This window comes from Cynara cardunculus (genome assembly GCF_001531365.2).
Source record: "Cynara cardunculus var. scolymus isolate 2C chromosome LG 11, CcrdV1, whole genome shotgun sequence".
Taxonomy (NCBI): Eukaryota; Viridiplantae; Streptophyta; class Magnoliopsida; order Asterales; family Asteraceae; genus Cynara; species Cynara cardunculus.
The window spans coordinates 9,037,217-9,058,224 of record NC_037538.1 but is presented as its reverse complement, the minus strand read 5'-3'; the positions used below and the strand labels follow the sequence as shown (position 1 = coordinate 9,058,224).

The 21,008-nt window shown below is 31.3% G+C and overlaps 2 protein-coding genes across 2 annotated transcripts; one reads left to right on the top strand and one right to left on the bottom strand.

Moving 5' to 3' along the window:
• Positions 1–6,652: 6,652 nt before the first annotated feature.
• LOC112521265 (hydroxyproline O-arabinosyltransferase 1) lies at positions 6,653–10,296 on the top strand. Its single transcript, XM_025130025.1, has 8 exons — positions 6,653–7,229; positions 8,590–8,657; positions 8,775–8,976; positions 9,171–9,268; positions 9,347–9,416; positions 9,609–9,680; positions 9,754–9,867; positions 9,968–10,296. The coding sequence occupies exons 1-8, from the start codon at positions 6,825–6,827 to the stop codon at positions 10,025–10,027; spliced, it is 1,089 nt and encodes a 362-aa protein (XP_024985793.1). The 5' UTR covers positions 6,653–6,824; the 3' UTR covers positions 10,028–10,296.
• A 1,426-nt stretch (positions 10,297–11,722) lies between these two features.
• On the bottom strand, positions 11,723–14,842 carry LOC112522115 (flotillin-like protein 4). The gene is made up of 3 exons (XM_025131193.1): positions 14,285–14,842; positions 13,796–14,164; positions 11,723–12,398 (listed from the first exon to the last, which is right to left on the bottom strand). The coding sequence occupies exons 1-3, from the start codon at positions 14,840–14,842 to the stop codon at positions 11,901–11,903; spliced, it is 1,425 nt and encodes a 474-aa protein (XP_024986961.1). The 3' UTR covers positions 11,723–11,900.
• Between the last annotated feature and the right edge of the window lie 6,166 nt (positions 14,843–21,008).

The window sequence follows — 21,008 nt, the reverse complement described above, 5'->3', positions numbered from 1 at the left end:
CCACATACATGTTTAAGATATCCATAAATATGTACATAACCACATGCTTCCTAAGCCATATCAAATACAATACATTATGCCTTCGTCCCAACATATCATGCACCAAATCCTTGTGCATATATCTATTTATGTTTTACATAAAAGTCTAATAAAATTTACCTATCAGTGTAGTGTACTACTAGCAATAGCTACCGCTCAATAACATGTACATAATGTATACCACAATTTCAAAAAAAATAAAACTATTCAGTGACCAATTTTGTTGAAAAGTCAACAATGATAAACCCGACCTTAAGTTGATACATATCCACAAGTCTCCTAATCTTATCTCAACAACTAGTTTGAACCTGACATCTCAATCCATTAGGTTCACATTTAAACATTTAATCTTTTAGACATCTTTTTAAGTCAATTTTTTTTGTTATATAAATATATACTATTAATCAACAAGTAACGTTAACCTAACTTGACATTTACTCATCGTTATACACATCCGTTGCATATATAACACCACATATACATGTAGAGGTTGGTTTTTTTTTGTTAACTCAATAATTGGTGTTAACTATGTGAACCAATCTTAACCCTTAATCCATGAAATATATAGATTAAATCATGGCATATTTGTAATAAATGAAAATTTGAACAAAAATTAACATTGATGAAAAAAAAATTCATGATATATGAACACATGAATTTTTTTATTGAACACCTACGGATAACATATGGTTATAAACACAATCTTATGAACGCTTTATGGTTATAAACACATTATTATGAATATCTTATGATTATGAACATATCTTTGTAAACACCTAGGAATATCATTAGACACCATAAAAGTAACTTTACACATAAAAAATTGTAACATTTCATTAAATACCGTAAAAGTAACTCACATATAAAAATTACTTATTTGTCCTTCAATATTGAATCAAATATTTTAAGTAACATCTACCAAAGAATGAATCTTATTGGTCCAATAAGTTCACAAAGTTAACATCATATTCTTCATTAATAAAAGATCTTACCTCTATACATGTATACACACACACATAAAACCATTTCACTAAACGGGTTGGATTTTGGTGAAATGAGAGTTATAATGAGAAGAGTAAGAAGGGATATCCACCTTTGAATCGATCTTAATTGAAGAGTTTCACCATATCAACACTAATGATAAACACCAGAGTCCAAATCGACTCTTCTTACACTTTTTTACCTTAACTCTTATTCTCACATCATCCTTCCTCTTCACTAATAATTAAAAATTTCCAAATAACATTTCATTATCTTATAAAATCCTAGAAGTCAACATAACCATCAATTCAATTCCTTTGCCAAAATATCCTCCAAATAATTAATCAACCAATAATTTTTGAATAAGTATAATACATAATTAAAAAAGAAATTTAATAATTTATGTGAATTCATAATTATTTATCCCAATTCCCAAAGAATTACTAATTTCAACCTCAATTTAAGTGGATGGGTTATCTTATACCTGTGAAAACCGAATTAGTGGGCTTCGGCCCAACAAAGTAACCAGCAACCGACAACCGTACTGGATCTGTCCCGCAACAGTCCGACCCGTGGATACCACGACATCACGCGGATCTTGGCATCGCTCCGTTTGGACCCACACCCCCCAAGTGTTGCTGCCGAATTGCCGAAACAGGGGTTCACGATCTAATTCAAATGTTTGGAGAAGTTGCAAAAACAGGCCCCTTTACTTTGGCCAATTACAGATCATTCCCCGATTCCCACTTTATTTACAACCTCGCCCCTTTTACTTTTCTTGATTATAAATAGACCAGGAAGTTTTTGGGTATTAGAACTCTCTCTCTCTTACAAGAATTTCGTTCTCAAAAATTCGTATTGCTTTTTAACAAATGGAATCATTTTCCTTCCGTCTTTACTTGGAACCAAACTATAGAATGTCAAATAACGTTTTCAAATCAAGTTATAAATGTATTTTGTATCAATCAACGATTTTTAAAACGACAAATTCAAAAGTCAAACAAAAAACCAAAAATAATCAAAGCATAAACGAAAAAATTGAACATAAATCGAAAATCCTGAAGCCTAGATCGGTAGAAAATCAATAGAGAATTAACTTTGCATATACCGAAAAACTAGATGTTAAACATTATTGGTCACTGACTATTTACCAAAAGACGTAAACCCAGAAAGAACATTTCATTATAATTTACTGCATACCAATGATAGCGTCATATTTCAATCGGCATCTCGTATCATGGATCAATTTGGGTGGTGATTGAAGAACCATGACAAGTGTATCAAATGATGCAAGTCATCACCTAGCTACAGACGATCATCATTGGACTCTCTTCCATCGCTCCACCGTTGATGCCTACTCCTTCAAGCCCCATTTCAAAATAGTCTTTGTAATTGATGGGTTTTGATTTTAAAACAGTGTTCGTGCTTATAAAAGGTGTTCAAGACTTTGATTTTAAAATGTTCCAATCATTTTGTATTTCAAGGATTTGATACTTTTTTTTCTCTCCTGTTTTTCACATATTGTAGCCTTTTTTTTTTATTCGTCACTGGGAGGAGAATCGGTGTTTTCATCCGTGCTTAAAACCCTAACTGTGTTTTTATCAAAGGTTTTGATTTTAGATGAATCTTCATTATTATTGAACTACAATCTTTTATTTGCGTACAATTTCTTTCCTATAGTTTCCATATTTTATAATTTTGAATTTGTTATCTTGTTTTTTTATATATTTGCAGTTTTTCACGTATAATTTAATTAGTTGCTTAAGTTTAAGATAAAAAATAAATATAAAAAATAGTGTCTTATCTATTTTACCATTTATTTTACTTTTGATAGTTAACAATAACGGAGGCAGTGACTTGATTTTTCTGAAATTGTTATAATAGAACGTGTAATAATTTTTATTTCAAAAACCGAGACTCCAAGTAGAAAAATGATTGTAGCTTTTGTTGTTTTTTTGAATCATGTATTATATTCATCACTTATATGTTACGTAATATAAGGTTCTAGTAAGATATTTTTTGTCATACAAAAACTTTACACGGTTCTCGTATTGAACAGAAGGTTAATCCACACATGTTATTATTCTCTTACCATCCTCTTTTTAACCTAAAGATGAGGCATTCGGCCTAACGGTATCGGGTAACCCCAACCTTTTTAGAATCCCAAGAGCTTCAATTTCACTAAAAGTTATGAGCATGTGTGAGTTTCTTTTATAATATATAAATAAAAAAAATCATCACTTAGGGATTGTTTGTTTATCTCTTAATAGTTTTCTTAATAGTTCAATTAAGAAGCAGTCTCTGAATCATTAAAAGGTGAATCTTGTTTGGCAAAAAAAAAAGTCTGCCTCTTAATGGTTTTAAAATCATCTAAATGATTTTAAAATCATCTAAATGATTTTGTATCATGAGTCTCCCTTAACTATTAAACGCCCTACTTTCATTGTAAACAATTATCAAACAATAATATTTCATTTTGCACTATATCATGAGACCCTCTTAATCATTATGTACCAAATCATTCAGCAACTGTCAAACACTCATTTACTAGAAATAGAAATCGGGGATGAGAAGAAAGACAGACACCATAAGAATCCATAAATTAACCAGGAATTTCATTTTTGAACAAAACAAATGCGAAAGTTTAGACTGTAAATTACTTTACGATTTGATATAAATAGTAAAACAGGAGTCACTGTATACGCGTACAGGCTGTTGTTTATGCATAAAGATAAATTTTTTAAGGTTTTGCTTTACATTACACGCATCTTAGTCTTACTTCCACTACAAAAGACTTGAATTACGTCATTTTGTTTAAGCATCCAAAAACGGACATGTTTTTACTTTCTTCTTTCATATTATCGTAAGGATTATAACAATAAATATATGGTCGAAGTCGATCATCTTGGCCCTAAGACTTGGTTGATTCCTACTATAACATGGTCATCTCGTCTACTATGAATATATGAAGGATCGATGAGTTCGTGTTAATTGGTCTAAAAGTTTCTTGATTTTAACCATTCGTTGGTCCCATACCTTTATCCCTTTTTGATTGTAACTTGCAATGCAAATTTGTTTTGTGTGCACACCTTGTAGGGTTTAATCAGTTAAAGTTAAAGACACGTCTATTCATTGGATTTTCATGTGATGTTAGGTTAGATGTCTATTTCAAGAGGTAAGGTATTACACTTTCGAATAATGTCACTATATGATTATTAAACCAAGTAAATACCAACGAATGTTCTTAACTGAATTACTAAATATGAGCATTGCATCAGTTCCATGCTTACGATGGTTAGAACGAATCAGTAATTTTGTAGTGTTTTTAATACGTGGATGATTAAGTATGTTTTTAAACCTAAAACGTAAATGTATTTTATAAGTACAAAAGAAAAAGGATAATTTCAAATAAGTTAAATAATAACAGCAAAGAATATGATATCACATAGATTCATTAATTAAAGTGTTTATTTGATAAAATTGAATAAAAGTCTACTAAATAATTATTACTTTTAAGTATTTGACAGTTTGTAATTAAAGAGATTTTTTTTTTGCGAAAATAGGTCATTAAAATGCTTCTAGGCATGGGAATGGCGCGGGGACCTCAATCCCTGTCCTGTTCTTGATTATTTATCTCTATCCCTGCCGGATAATATAATCACATTCTCATCTTCAACAAGGAACGGGGATCCTCAACGGGGAAACGGGGATTTTTGTTTTCATTCATATAAGTTATTTTAAATGAAATATGTGAAAGATCATACATGTTTAAATCTCAAACATTTTCAATAAAACTAAAATCAAAATGAATTTAATTTAACACAAAAAAACCATAACATCATATAAGAACTAATAACTTAAAGCAAAAAAAAATTCAGTTTAATCTGAAAAAGCTTAAAGTCACATGTACCAAAAGATATTGAGTAATATAAAACCATATCGAGTAATATACAAAACTTATCGAGTAATTGTATTTTTACTTGACATCTAAAATATTACATATTAACATCCAAAAAATAACAATTTTAGATTATAAACCTAGTTAGAAAATATGAAATTATGAATTACCGGTTGAAATTATATATATATATATATATATATATATATAATTAATTAATATATATAATGGGTACGGGACGGGCAAAGAGTACCATCCCCGTCCCCGGTTTGAGACAAACGGGGATCCCCGTCCCCTTCCCCAATTTAGTGGGGAATCCTCGTCCTCGAACGAAACGGGTGGACCGGGTTACTCGACGGATCAGGATCCATTCCCTGCCTAAATGCTTCCTAAAAATGCCTTTACAACTTCAACCCTTAACTTTTTAAACAAATTTTAATTACACCATTTTCTTTTCTTTATTTTTTTTAATTATATGTCTAAATTTTTATTACATTTCTTTTCAATTAGACGGGTTTTATATATACATAATTTTCTTTTCAATTACGTCATTTATTATTATTTTTTAATTAAAACCTTTATTCAAGAACTTTATTTTTTCATTACGCCATTTTCTTTTCAACTACACAATTTCATCTATATTTTATTAGTTTTTTTTAATAAATTACTTTATTAAAAATATTTTACTAATTCCTTCAAATTGATATCGATATTGAATATTGGATATTACTGTTATTTTATTTTTAACTTTATTTTAAATTAAAAACATTATAAACAACACTTTGTATGGATATAAATAAAATATAAAGACATAATTCTTCATTTAAATAAACAACATACAATATACAAAATAAGAAATACAATAAGTTGATAAAATGAAGCATCAAATTAAAATTATCATCTCACGGTATTACAACACCAATTAAAATAAAATTGCAGATTTCACAACAAATTGAATCTTGGTTTAGAATTTGGACAATTTTTTCGATTATGACCAGATTGGTGGCATGATCCACATAATTTTAAATGTTTTTAATTTAATTGATTTTATATAATCTTTAAAAAAAATTATGTTAATTGATTTTACACATTTCTAACAAGTAAAATCACGTTGATTTGATTACACACAATATTTTTTTTAATTGATTTGATTTTACACGATTTTAAACATTTTGAAAAGAATTGATTTTAGACCTTTTAAACATTTTAGTTGATTTGATTTTATATAATTAAATTAAATAAAGAGAAAAAATGGGTGTAAAAAATTACACCTCTTTTTTCCCTTTAACTATTGTAAATATATAAATAAATGAATCATAAAATAAAATTGTTAAATAAAATAAATTAATTTTAATTATATATTTACAATAATTAAATTTATACAAAATATATAACGAGGGTATAATATAATAACTAAAAAAAGGTCAATGTGTAATTGAAATCTGTTATCATATTAAAAAGAGTTGAATTCAAAACAGTTAAAGAAGTCTACCACCCTAGTTTTACAAAACAAATTAAAACTACCTTATTTTAACAAAACGCTTAAAAAACCATCTTATTTTACCTTATTGTGCATCATCAATGTCACTAGTAATTGTTATTTAATAAAATAGTAAATTTTGGATTAAATAAATAAATAAAACAGCATTTTTTTCAATTAATTTGCAGGTGTTAAATTTTCAAAAAGAATCTTTTAGGAGGGGTTTGGTCGGGTCAGCCATTTTTGTATTCTTCAACTACTCGCGCATACCTCTATGGATTACAACCAAAACACATACGACTTTTTTCTTCTTCTTCTTCTTCTTCTTCTCCACCCCTCTTTCCTCCCACTTCTCTCCTTCCAAATTCCCAAAAGTTTCCCAAATTTCTACATGTAAAAAGATTCAAAAACATTGAATTTTGGATCATGGGTTGTGGGAATTTCTTCTTCACTTTGATTATAACCTTTTCGGTTGCTCTAATCACATACAACATCATTATTTCGGCCAATGCTCCACTCAGGCAAGAGCTTCCAGGTTCGTCGCAAGGGGTTCTTTCTGTCGACCCCATCATCAAGATGCCCGGTGATAGAAAGTCAGCTTCCGCCAGCAAGAAGAGGCTGTTTCATACTGCAGTTACTGCCTCTGATTCTGTTTATAATACATGGCAGACTAGGATCATGTATTATTGGTTTAAGAAGATGAAAAAAAATGGTGGAGTTAATTGTGAAATGGGTGGATTTACGAGGATCTTGCATTCTGGAAAGGCTGATAAGTTTATGGATGAGATCCCTACTTTTGTTGCTCAGCCACTCCCCCCTGGTACAGATCAGGTATAATTGTTGAAATGATCATATGGGTATCTCTTAATTCCAACAAATTTTGAATCCTTTGATTTAGGAAATTAGGTTTTTGTTCTTGCTTCATCTTTCCAAGGAAGTCAAATTTTGACTTCTAATGTCAAATGGGTATGTTTTGAGCTTCAAATTTTAGACGAATCTTTGGTTTGGGAAGAAATTGATACCTACATTGAACAATTAGTAATAGATATATAACTAGAAAGAGATAATTTGGTGTAAGAACTCAATGTCTTATTGTGGATTTTGATTTGAAAGGCGATCGTTTTGACTTTTCAAAGTCAAAGTGAGACTTCCTTTTTTGAAACATTGAGAGTGTGCATGCTTTAAGTAGAGAGAAACCCACAGTTTATTTGAAGTACCATTAGTGGGTATCTTTTAATTTCAAAACTGAGAAGGTTTTGATTATTGAGAAGTTGATTTATGCATTGAACCATATTATGTTTCTATTTGTGTGTGTAATTTTGATGTATATATCTGTCTATAGACAAAGAGAAGACCACTGATTCTAGTTTGACTTGACCTGATGGGCATCTTCTAGTTTAAAGTTGGTGGTTTCTGACTTTAAGAACATATAGATAATCGTCTTGGCCTTTTTCTGATACATTTAGATTCATAACTTGTTTACATATTTGGGGAGATTGGTTTTGATTGTTTGATTCTTGTTCAAAGTAGGTCTAGAATGAATTGATGCTTGATAACTTTTGGTTAATGTTTGATAAATTTGGTGAGTGTGGAAATGAGTTCCTTTTGGTCTCAAAACCCCACATGTGAATTCATCAAATGAGCTACCCGATCCACTTACTTTTGAGGGATTTTTACTTTCATAGACAATAGTTTTCGATGGTGATTAATAGAGTATCAACTTTACATGCGAATCATTGGGTCTGTTTGGTTTGGTTTGGTTTGAAGAGGAGGAGGTATGTACATAGGATGATGAGCTTAGCAATAAATCAAACTCGAAGGTGGATATATGGCCCTACAATGATGGATAGGGTTACGAGTGTAATATACCAGAGAACCCAAGTGACCTTTAGCCCAATGGTATTAGCATGCTTGAGGAATGTTCAAATGAGGACCATAAATATTTTAAGAACCTAGGAACTAACTATTTCATGTATTATTCATGATGAATAATCATTATTCATCATGAATATGGATAGAGCCGCTCAAAATTGATACATGTTGAAGTAGGACTGATACACCAACGGATTGATGTCATATATGAGCATGTGGAAGGAAACGTTGCTTCGTGTCTTGTTTACTTATATTTACACTTATTTTCCACTAGTAAATTAATTTCCTTCAACTATGATCAATTTGCGGTATTTTTCAGGGTTATATAGTCCTAAATAGACCTTGGGCATTTGTGCAATGGCTTCAACAAGCAGAGATTAAGGAAGAGTATGTAGAAACATAAATCCGCTCTTTTCACTCTTCTCGTATTTGTCTTTGAACTCAAAACATATATACATTCATATATGTGTAATCTTCAATGGCTTGTTTTTACATCATATGCAGCTATATCTTGATGTCAGAGCCAGATCATGTTATCGTTAAACCAATACCAAATTTGTCTAGAGACGGCCTTGGAGCAGCATTCCCCTTCTTTTATATTGAACCTAAAAAGTACGAGTCGGTTCTTAGAAAGTTCTTCCCCGAAGACAAGGGCCCGATAACCAATATTGATCCTATTGGAAATTCGCCCGTTATTGTTGGGAAGGTACATAAAACTATGCTCATGAAAACTACTTTATAAATTTACGGAAACAATATATCTACTATTTTGGATAGGGGTTAGCTCTGCTTACAACCCACCCCACCTCTGGCTGGGATATACCGGGCTCGTTTGGTACATAGATTCAGATTTCGGTTTCCTTCAATATGATCTTTTTCTTGTTTTTGTTCATGGTTAAGGAATCGCTTAAAAAGATCGCCCCCACGTGGATGAACGTGTCGTTGGCAATGAAAAAAGACCATGAAGCTGATAAGGCTTTCGGTTGGGTCCTCGAGATGTAATAATCAAGACTTTGCCCGTTTTAGTATTTTCTGATTCGACCACTTTTCAGTTAACATATATTGCTGTTACGCAGGTATGCTTATGCTGTTTCATCTGCATTCCATGGTGTTGGTAACATCTTACACAAGGACTTCATGCTCCAGGTTCATTAGTTTCATGTTCTTATTTTTCTATATGATATTATATTCCTCAACTAGCAAATAAAGGCGGTCGCTAGTTCGAGTCTCCTCATGGCCACTGGGGATTTCTCTGACTGTTATCTTTGGGGACCATGGGTTTCATGGTTCATTACTAATGTAGTTTTTTGTTTGTTTTGGGTACTATATATGTGATAGCCGCCATGGGACACGGAAATTGGCGATAAGTTTATAATTCACTACACATACGGATGCGACTATACTATGGAGGTACGACATTTCAGCTAATCAACTTCTCCTAGAAAAGCTAACTAATTTGACAAGTGTGTTGAACTGTTTACAGGGTAAGTTGACATATGGAAAGATCGGGGAGTGGAGATTTGACAAAAGATCGTTCGATACCTTCTATCCTCCAAGAAACCTTCCACTTCCTCCACCTGGTGTCCCCGAAAGTGTGGTAAGCTTTTAATTCTAAAAAACAAACCAAACAAACACAGTATATCTCCCGATGAGTCTACTTGAACCCTCTTTCATGAACTAATTTAGAAAAATGGCAGGTAACGCTTGTGAAAATGGTGAATGAGGCCACCGAAAACATCCCAAACTGGGGGCCTTAAGATGGTCGGCCAATGTTTAAACTATTTGCAGGCGGGAGATAAGGTGTATGTATATTCATCTGTCCTCTTCCTCTTAACAACATACGATCTCCATCTGTTGTTAACAGAGTTTGATCACATTAGAGCTATTTTTGGGCTAACATAAAAACACTCGTTATGGAGGAATTATATTGCGTTTTCGGGTAAATCTATTTCGGGGTCAAAACATCTGTTTAGAAGACAAGCCATATATGGGTTCAAGTTATAATCAAAGTCCAGTTTTTATTCATTTATTTATAGATTTAATGCTTTCTTTATTCTAAAAGCATCTGGTTTGTTTTCAATGGTCTGATAAATGATTTAAATTGCGTAACGACATTGTGGCTGTATTCGGTTTTTTTTTATTAATTAACCTAGATATCCAACTCGTTATGCGAGCCGACTAATCCCAGGACGATCACCTGCTTTGCAGATGGCCCGAAGTCACCACATTTGAACCTCCGTGGCCACAAGAGGATTTTTATTCCTCCTTGGATTTGAAACTGGGACCTCCTAGTACTTTTGAACTTTGGAGCCAAGTTCAAACCAATCAGACACTACCCTTTGGTTATTTGGTTTTTAAATCAGCTATTAAACTCAACGAGTTAATAGATACTTCATGCGTCATTGGTAATTCATGGCATCCAATGGTGTTAACTTATTACCAAAATAGTAAAAAAACTAAAAGAAATCATATACTTATGTTCTAAAAAAACCTTAGATACTTGTATTAATGAAAACCTCCGTCGACACCCTTATCTCCTCCTTACGCTGTCCATGCCTCTGCGTCGATATGATCTTCGTCTCTGCATCTATCTTTGCTGCGGTTTGCAGCGTCTGCCCATCTCGAAGCTTTGATCCTATTTTACCCTAAATCAATCATATCAATTGGCAATCACCAACTCAATTAATCATGATATTGTTGATCTACAACTGAAAACTAAAAGCATTTCAAATATGAGTATCACCTTCATGTTGGCTTCAGAAACATCTATCTTATCTTGATTTGCAGCTCCCATTTGTGTTTTTTGCCCTAAATACGAGAAATACTCGTGTCCAGGAACATCTACCAACTGTCACATTGGCATTGTAGATCCACAATCCAAATTGATTCAATTCCAGCTGAACTTTCTCGAACACCTCCTTCTTAATCTCCTTCGTCCCTTTTGAAGATCTCTTCCATGGTCATGGAGGCAACCAGGACACAAGTCTCCCCCTCGATGATCCCCTTGACGAGCTCCTTCACATGGTGCGATAGCTTATCATGAAATTCAAAATAATTTATATCTTTATTTTAATTGGATATTACAATTATAATAAAACTTTGAATTAAGTAAATTATATGAAAAATTGAAAATTTTATAATATTTAATAGGGTTGTTATTCATATGCCCTCCTCAATCACATTACCAGACTTGGGATCATGTGAGACCAAAGATTTTCCGTGAGACCCGTAAGACCAATTCTCAACCCTTGGATTAGATCTACAATCTGACAATTTAAACATTCATAAACGCCACGAGATTTCTCAACAATCACAAAATTGTCACCGTGCAACTTTTAACCATTAGATCATTAGCTTATAAAGTTGATCAATGAACATAAATTGGTCTTACAGGTCTCACGAAAAACCCTTGATCTCACGTGAACCCAACCCCACATTACCATATATAATTTTCATTGCAATCGAGTATTCAATGCTTACATATACATACGACGTACGAAAAGAGAAGACAACCATTGGACAAAAACCACACAACTGAACACAAACATACTTTTCAACATGTAAAAAGTATTTAAATATTAATGTTTCAAGACAAAAACTTGAAAACATTTATGCAAAAAACTTGAATGATTAAGATTCAGTGATCTTGCCCATCCAAGTTGGAGGCAACATCCCGGTTTGCTCATGAACCGTGTTAAACAACGGTGGCAACATCTTATAGACACCGGCAACTTCCTTCATAGCAGCACCATCGATGCCCTCTCCGCCACCACTTGCGCCGGTCCAAATGCTAATCTTTGGTTGCAGTCCCTTGACAGCCTCTCCGTTAATCTTGGCCATTTCTTGATATATTCCTCCGTTAATCATCAAATAATCTCTTAAAGCTGCATAGTTTCCGCCCAATGCACCCAAAAGGGTGTGTATGTAGGTACCTTGGGCTTGGGCAAGGGCAACAAGACCCTCTGCTTCCTTTTGTTTTGCGTATAATTCACCATTGGCTATTTGTTGGCGAGCGTAAAGTGTGGCTTCGGCTATTGCCTTTTGAGCCTCGGCTTCTTTTTCTTTCTCATACAAAATTGCTTCGGCATCCTTTTGCTTCTTGTATAACTCCCAATTGGCCTCTTGTACCTTTGCTTACATCAAATTATCATATTAGAAAACATGATAAAAATATCATTGTACTGTTTTTTACATCTTAATTAACGAATATTTCACACAAAATGTTGATTGCTCGTGTACTTCAAATATTCATTTTCGTTACATAATTTATGTTTAAGCAACGATGTGGAGCAAAGCTAAGGTTTAACGGACTTTTTATTGATAGATGAGATAAAGGAAAACGGATTTGAAAAATTCCTAGATTAAAACAAAATGTTATAATTTTTATTTATTATTCGATTTTCTAGGTAAAAATTATTTAATTTCTTAATTATCCTTTATTTTGTTTTTTCAGTTAATCTTCTAAGTTTTTGTAGGTATTCTATGATTTATTAGGTCTATAAATAGGTCACATTGTAACACTTAATATTAAATATATTCTGATTTTGTAAATTACTGTTAAGAATTGTCCTGAGGTTTCTCTCAATTTTTGGGTTCATCCCGTTTTATTTGGGGACCCCTAAACCACAAACCAAATTGCAATGACAGTTTATAAATTTTTTTATACCGAATGATGATCAAATTAGTTGAACCAGACCACAAAAAACAGTTGATAAAACTAGTTTAGGCAATTTGTGCTCTATTATGGGTTTTAAACTAAGAAAAATCATAAAATCCATCTCTAAAATGAAATTTCTACCAATATAACATTACTAAAAAAATATTATACCAAATTATAAAATAAACATCTATCTTTAAAAAATTTAAAAAAATATATTGAGCTTGAGCATGTTGAAAGAAATTAAAATAAGTCTCATTAATAATAACTGAAATTTTGAACAAACATTGACCAAGTAGAAGGACGATTTGGGATTTTGGATTTTGTTTTTAACTGGATTTTTGAATTTCACCGATTTAAGTAATGCGGATAATTGATAATAAAACAAAAAAAATATATCTTGGACGGATTTTTTTGATCGTGCTATAAAAGTTGAGCCTAGAAACGTCCAAATATAGTTAATGCATGCATATTTTGGTGATTAGTTTGGTCCGAACCATTCAAAAAACATTGAAACTACAAATAAGACCAGATCCAACAGTTTGACTATTTTTCAGACTGAACTGGACCAGTAGACCGCTCAAACCGTAAAAAACGGTTCAATTTGACTTGGTTAGACCTATTTTATCAACCCGACAATTTTTTGATCACACATACCTACATCCAGAGACGGAGCCAATAAATTTATCTAGGGGGTGCCTATAAACTATGTAAGAAAATTTATAATGTATCTAGGGGATGCCTATAAACTATGTGAGAAAATTTATAATGTATCCAGGGGGTGCCTATAAATTAATCATACCGCATGAAATTTATCTTAAAAAGTTTGTCGATTCAGTAAATAAAATAAAATAAAAATCTTATTTACCTTAGTTTCGTATTCAACGCTAGCTTTGCTCAAGAACTCAGCCTTTAGTTTTTCCGTCTGAGTCAACGCGTTCATGATTTCAACCTCCTTCTGCAACTCGGCCTCCCGAAGCGCCACCGCTTTGTTGGCCTCCACCTCCGCCACCTGTGAATCCTTGGCCCACTTTGCCTTCTTCATTGCCAGCTCTGCATTCGCCTCTGCCACTTCAGCTTCCCTCTCGTTCTGGAACACCTTCACCTCTGTTGACACCCTTATCTCCTCCTTCTTCCCCTGTCCTTGATTTTGCGTCGATATGATCCTCGTCTCCGCATCTATCTTTGCTGCGTTTTGCAGCGTCTGCCCTTCTCGAAGCTTCGACCCTATTTCACCCTAAATCGATCATATCATAACAATCGTATATCAATCACCAACTCGTAACTCAATTAATCATGAGATTGTTAATCTATAATTGAAAACTAAAAGCAATTCAAATTCAAATATGATTATCACCTTCATCCTGGCTTCAGAAACATCAATTTTAGCTTGATTTGCAGCTTCCATTTGTGTTTTTTGCCCTAAATACGAGAAATACTCGTGTCCAGGAACGTCCACCAGCTGTTTGACGTTGGCGTTGTAGATCCACAATCCAAACTGATTCAATTCCAGCTGAACTTTCTCGAACACCTCCTGCTTAAAATCCTTTGTCCCTCTGAAGATCTCTTCCATGGTCATGGAGGCAGCAAGGACACGCGTCTCCCCCTCGATGATCCCCTTGACGAGCTCGTTCACATGGTGCGATAGCTTATCATGAGGAGAGATTAGTTTAGCATATTTGTGGAGACTGTCCATATCGTCGGAGCGTGGACCGATGGTGAATACGGCGGGAAGGATGAAGGGGAGTTTCTCGGCACTCATGGCCTGAACTTCGAAAGTGTAGTTGACCGGAGAGATGTCGAAGATGGAATAGGATTGGCCGGGAAGTACCCATGCTTTTTTAGCGATTTTGATATCATCGATCCCGAAGCCGGTGATGACCAAATACTCGGAGGCACTTGCTACTCTGTACATGGCCGAAGTATAATTAATGACGTTTGTTAACCCTTAAAAGTTGATGTTGCATGATGGATTTATATAGAAGAGAAGGATACTCGTTGAGAATGGATGAATATATATCTTGATTTTAATGTTTCGTTTTTATTTTTATGTTGATATAATAAGGTTTTATGTGTTTTAAAAAAAACGATAATTTTTTATTTTTGAATAAAAAATAAATTAAAAATATCATAAATTTTGAAAAAAATATATCGGTATCAGTATCAAATTAATCTTTTTAAAAGTTCTTTATTTTGGTGTAATTTTCTTAATTCAAAATTTTTAATTATAATTTAATATAGATTTAATAATATAATATTTTATAAAAATAATAAATAAGTATTCTGTTACACAAAACACGAGAATTATCAAATAGTTAATTTGATACTAATATCGATTTGTTTTTCAAATTTTTATGCTATCTTCAAATTTATATTTCATTAAAAAATAAAAAACATTATCATTTTCTCAAAACCATATAAAATCGTATTATATCGATAGTGAAAAATAAAAACTAATCATTAAAATGGAGATTTATCTCGCTGCATTGCTAGCTCCATTTTTAAATTTGTGTAATTAACTGCAGATAAACATAATCAAATACAAGATAAACATTTATTTTAAATATAGAAAATCTAAATTATCAATTAAGATAATCATTAAGTTCTAACAGAATTTTTAGTTATTATCTTTATAAAAATTATTTTAGTAAACCAAAAATAAATTACTTTGTTATTAAATCTAAATTAACGTATAATAAAAAATTGAATTAAAGAAATTACACAAAAAACGATAATTATCAAATAGTTAAATTGATATTAATATCGATTTGTTTTTCATATTCTTATGTTATCTTCAAATTTATATTTCATTAAAAAACATTATCATTTTCTCAAAACCACATAAAATCGTATTATATCGATAACAAAAAATAAAAACTAAAATTAAAATGAAGATTTATCTTGCTGCATTGCACGAATACCTTCTAATATAATATAATGAGCTCATTTTTCAAGAATGTCAAATTTTTTGTTTCAAGTTAAATTGGTGGAATGAAAAATTCATTCTATTTTCATTCCTCAATTTGACCTAAACATCCGTTAGCATACTCTCTCATTCTTTATCCATTTTAGATAAATTCTTAAAGATTTTGCAAAACGAAAATTTGTCCAAAATATCTCTGTTCTTTATTTTAGATAATTAGTTGAGGTGGTCTAAGTTAATAGTAGGGACGGACTCATAAATTTTTTTAAATGGTGACACCATTTGACTATAAGAAAAAACTATAGAGAAAAAATTTCAAACGATAACACCATTTGACTATAAGAAACAAATATACAAAAAAAATCAATGGATGACACTATTTGATTAAGAAAATGACACTAACACTATTCAAACTTGGGTTTGGGCTGGAATAAAAGCCTTGCAAACCAACTTTATCAAATAAAATTTGTTATTATTGTAGTTTCAAAATACATACAGTGGCACAAAACAGATTAATACGGTTGCACCTTTCACGAACCTAAAAAAATTTACCCTTCGACGGAGGAATACGGTGGCATAACCACCAAAGTAGGTTCGTCCCTGGTTAATAGTGATCTTTTTTATATTTATCAGGAATTCAAGTAGTACAATTTTTTTTATAAAAAGAAAATATTATTTTAGAGTAAAAAATATTTTGTTTTTGTAAAATATATAACAATCTGCGAAGCTACAATGCAATTTCATAAACAATAACGAAAGCGTTGCCTACGAAAATTGAGTATGAAAAACTGAAAATCATGACAACAAGCATTGGGTTGACAATGACATTGACATTCGTTAATTTATTTTTACTTAGGGGGTGTGTGGTTCAGTTAGAGGAATGAAAATGAGAATGAATTTTCATTCCTCCCAGTTTAACCTGGAATTAAAATTTGGGCTCTTTAGGGGAATGAGCTCATTATATTATACAAAACCAAACAGAATCTTTTATTTTCATTCATATTGATTACTGCTTAATACCCGTTAACCAAACACCCCCTTAATTTAATATATAAATAACGTATTATAGACTAAAAGATTTCATTTTGTATTAGTTGGTTATAACTTTTATTTTATAACCTAGATTTTATTATTAAAAATAACTTATTTATCAATATATATATATATATATATATATATATATATATATATATAGGGGAGTGATCATATGAAAACCGCTCTCATTTGTGTAAACCGTGCAAACCACCTTCATCTGTCGATTTCATTGTTTAATCTTATGAAATTTTTTCATGAAATTGTTTAATCTTGTGAAATTGTTTCATATAATACTTTTTTTGATGAATTTGTTTCATATATGGTTGTGAAATTGTTTCATATAATACTTAATGAAACTGTTTCATGTATTTCTCTAACATTAATGAAACTGTTTCATGTATTTCTTTAAAATTAAAATAATGAAGATGATAATATCTATGATTAACACCCTCCACAATAAAAATGATTAATCAACCYCTCATAATTACAAAAAAATGAACAAAATAAAAAATTATGTTTGGTTGAATGCGGTTTGCACGGTTTGTACAAATTGAGTGGTTTGCATTTGATCGCTCCCCTATATATATATATATATATATATATATATATATATATATATATATATTGACTTTCTTTTACAAAGAATATTAATTCTTGCACACCGTAAATTATGTTACTCAAATACGTTTGATAAATTTATAAGCATGGTTAAGAAACAACGATGTGCCGAGGAATTTAGGTATTGTGATAGAAATCGGTATGTATTCACGTGATGTAGCGAGAGCAGTGAATGTAAACGATTTTGAAGCTTTGATTTTTTAGCAAAGGAGATTTTAAGGCATTACGATGATAGGATTTGCATTTAGTATCTTTTTTTGATACATTTTGAATAGATAAAAGTTATGGTTTTAATTACCATCGATAGATAAAAAAAATTATAACTGTTCAAAATCCAATATAATAAAACCAATCAATGAATAATAAAAAAATAAATAATTTATTTTGTGTAATATTTGTATTTTGAATGTGGTAAATGATTTGGAGAATAATTCAAATACTTGATAAATTCAAACCGAATTAATTATCAATTAGTATTGATCAATTATGCAAAATTAATTGCATTAAGATGATTACCAAAATTCAAACAATTAAATTGGATTAATCTCACACGTCTTTATTAAAATGTCAATGGTTTGATGCAGAATAATTAAGTGGTCAGAATGTTTAAGAGACTCTCATGATATAGAGCAAAATGAAATATAATTGTTTGGTAATTACTACAATGAAAATATAGTGCTTAATGGTTAAGAAAGACCCAAGATACAAAATCATTCAGAGGATTTTAAACCATTAAGATGCAGACGTTTTTTTGCCAAACAAGATTCATCTTTTAACAATTCAGAGTTATCTCTTAATGAAACTATTAAGAGGTAAACAAACAACCCTTTAGAATCCGTTTGGGATTTTCTTTTCTAGTACCATCATCATCATCATCATCATCATCATCATCATCATCATCCTCGTCCCAAATATGATTTCTACATTTTATGTAGTTATAAATTTAATGAATTGAAAATGATGTGGTAAAAATGATTACAAAAAGTGGGCAGCATTTGATGTATTATAAAGTTTATTTAAGAAAAACTCATTAGGCGTTAACCGAACGCTTTATCTTAATGTCATGTTTTAGTAGGGCATACTAAGGTTGAGCCTAAGGGGCATTGACCTAGAGCTTGAAGCGTCATTTAGAGGCACAAGTGAGATAACATGTTTAGAGAACCCATACATTTTGAGATTGCTACTTTGGTGGTTGATGTAACCTGACTTAAATATAATGCTGATAGAAGTCCATATTAGCTCTAATATTCAAACTTTGTGATTGTTATCTTGTAACCCATCCCAAAAGTTAGACATGAATCGACTGCCTCAATCCAAGACAATGGGTAATTGTACGCCATGCCTCGAGACAACTTCATCTACCTATAATTTCACCGGCTTATCCATTGTATAAGAGCTTTATAAGTAAAATGTCCGTAGTAGACTTTTGATAGTTTTGTATAAAGTGACCCAATGTGTATTCGTCGTGATGAGTTGATATATGGGATATCGTGCGTTTTTAGTGGGTCGTTACATTACAAAACTTCCATGCATTAATTATGTTTTGACATATGTTTGCATTAAAGGATAATTGATGTTTGCAACCGTACTATATATTGTTTATTTTGTTCACACCCACGTACGGTTTTGAAACACATTTAATAGAGGATGTATCTTGTCCCTTATAAAGTAAGCTGAGTTCCCCATCTCAATTGATATGGGATTTTACATTTTTTATTGATATTTTTTATAGTTATAATGTTACGGTCAATACAAGAAAAAATAATACGATATATTTGGATCTTTCGATATAGCCTCGACAATATGTCCTTCCATTTGCTCCGTACAAGTAAAACAAGCAACCAAAATGAAACATATCTCTTGAATGATTCAACTTGGGTGTAAATTCTTGGATGTTTTGGTTTGGCATTTGACTATTTGTCATTTGTATATTTCCAATTGTTCAATGCAGGTTAACATAAGCACCTTCGAAGAAACATCTTCCATGAATACTTCAATTTTTAATTAAGGTTTTTTTGGATCTTTTTATTCAAACCCAACTATGTGTTCATTGTATATTTTTGTCGGTAATCGTGGGTTTGCGAAACATCATGCGCACACTGACTAATCCCTTGGAGAACACAGACATCTTGCAGTCATCAAAGGTGAACCTTCATTGCCACAATCAAATATAATAACAACATACTTTTAAATAGCATTATTTTTGGACTTCATTGATCTGAAATAAAATTAACAGAAAATAATAAATCATTCATCCAAATAAGTGAAGTCAATAAGTAAAAGTCACATGAAAAAAAAACAATATTATTTATTCCATAGGTACAACCGTACATACCACACTTTATTTTCATATTTATTTGTCTTATAAAAATATTTAGCTTGACGGATGTATTTTTATATAAATAGTTAAATAATAAAAATGCTACTTAATAAAATAACTTATTACAAATAAATTTCATCAATATTTTATAACATTTTTTTAGTAAAAATATAAAAGCCATAGCCAATATTAACAAAAAAAAAAAAGAATTGTCTGATAACTGTAATAAATATATAAAAATACATGTACTATTTGTTAAGTGGAGGAATTGGTCACATTGTATCACAATGCAATGAATTCATATTTCATAAATATTTAAATTATAATAAATAAATTTTTATAATTTTCATAAATATCTTAATTGATTGGGTTGCATTGGTTGTACAAATACAATGAGTTACATTTCAAATATACCCTATATATATATATATTAAAATCGAGATGTATCTCACTACCCTTGTGCGAGTACCCTTCTAGTATATATATATATATATATATATATATAGAGAGAGAGAGAGAGAGAGAGAGAGACCTGGGATCACATGAGACCGGTCTGTTTTTGTGAGATCTGTGATACTACATTTTTACACTTGAAACTTCACAGCAAAACACTGTGAAGGTATATCAAGGAGCTAGGTATAACTCTAAAGAATGACTCTTCAGACTTATAACTCTGAAGAATGACTCTTTAGATTTGTAACTTTAAAATATCTTTCACCCGAAGTCTGAAGTCTTCTTTTTCAGACTTAGCTCAACCAAAGTCTGAAGTCTTCTTCAGATCTCTGAAGATAAGTCTGCAGACTTCCAAATTGTTTTAATAAAACTTTCATGATATTTAGAACAATTTTGGTCCTAACAGTTGGTATTACAATATGGATTTATAAATTGATTTGGTGATTTTCACCCTATAATTACATCAAAGAGATTTCTCACTAGACTTCAAGGTCTAACCCTCATTTTGTGTTTCAAAAATGTACATTACAGGTCGAGCAAAATCAAAGGATAAGAGAAAGGGAAAATTTATGAGATGTCATATATGCTTATATGAGATGTGGAGCTTATCTATGGTCTTTTTGAAATACTTGTTTTATATATATATATATATATATATATATATATATATATATATATATATATATATATAGACTTGTGATCATGTGAGACCAGCCTGTTTTCGTGAGACCC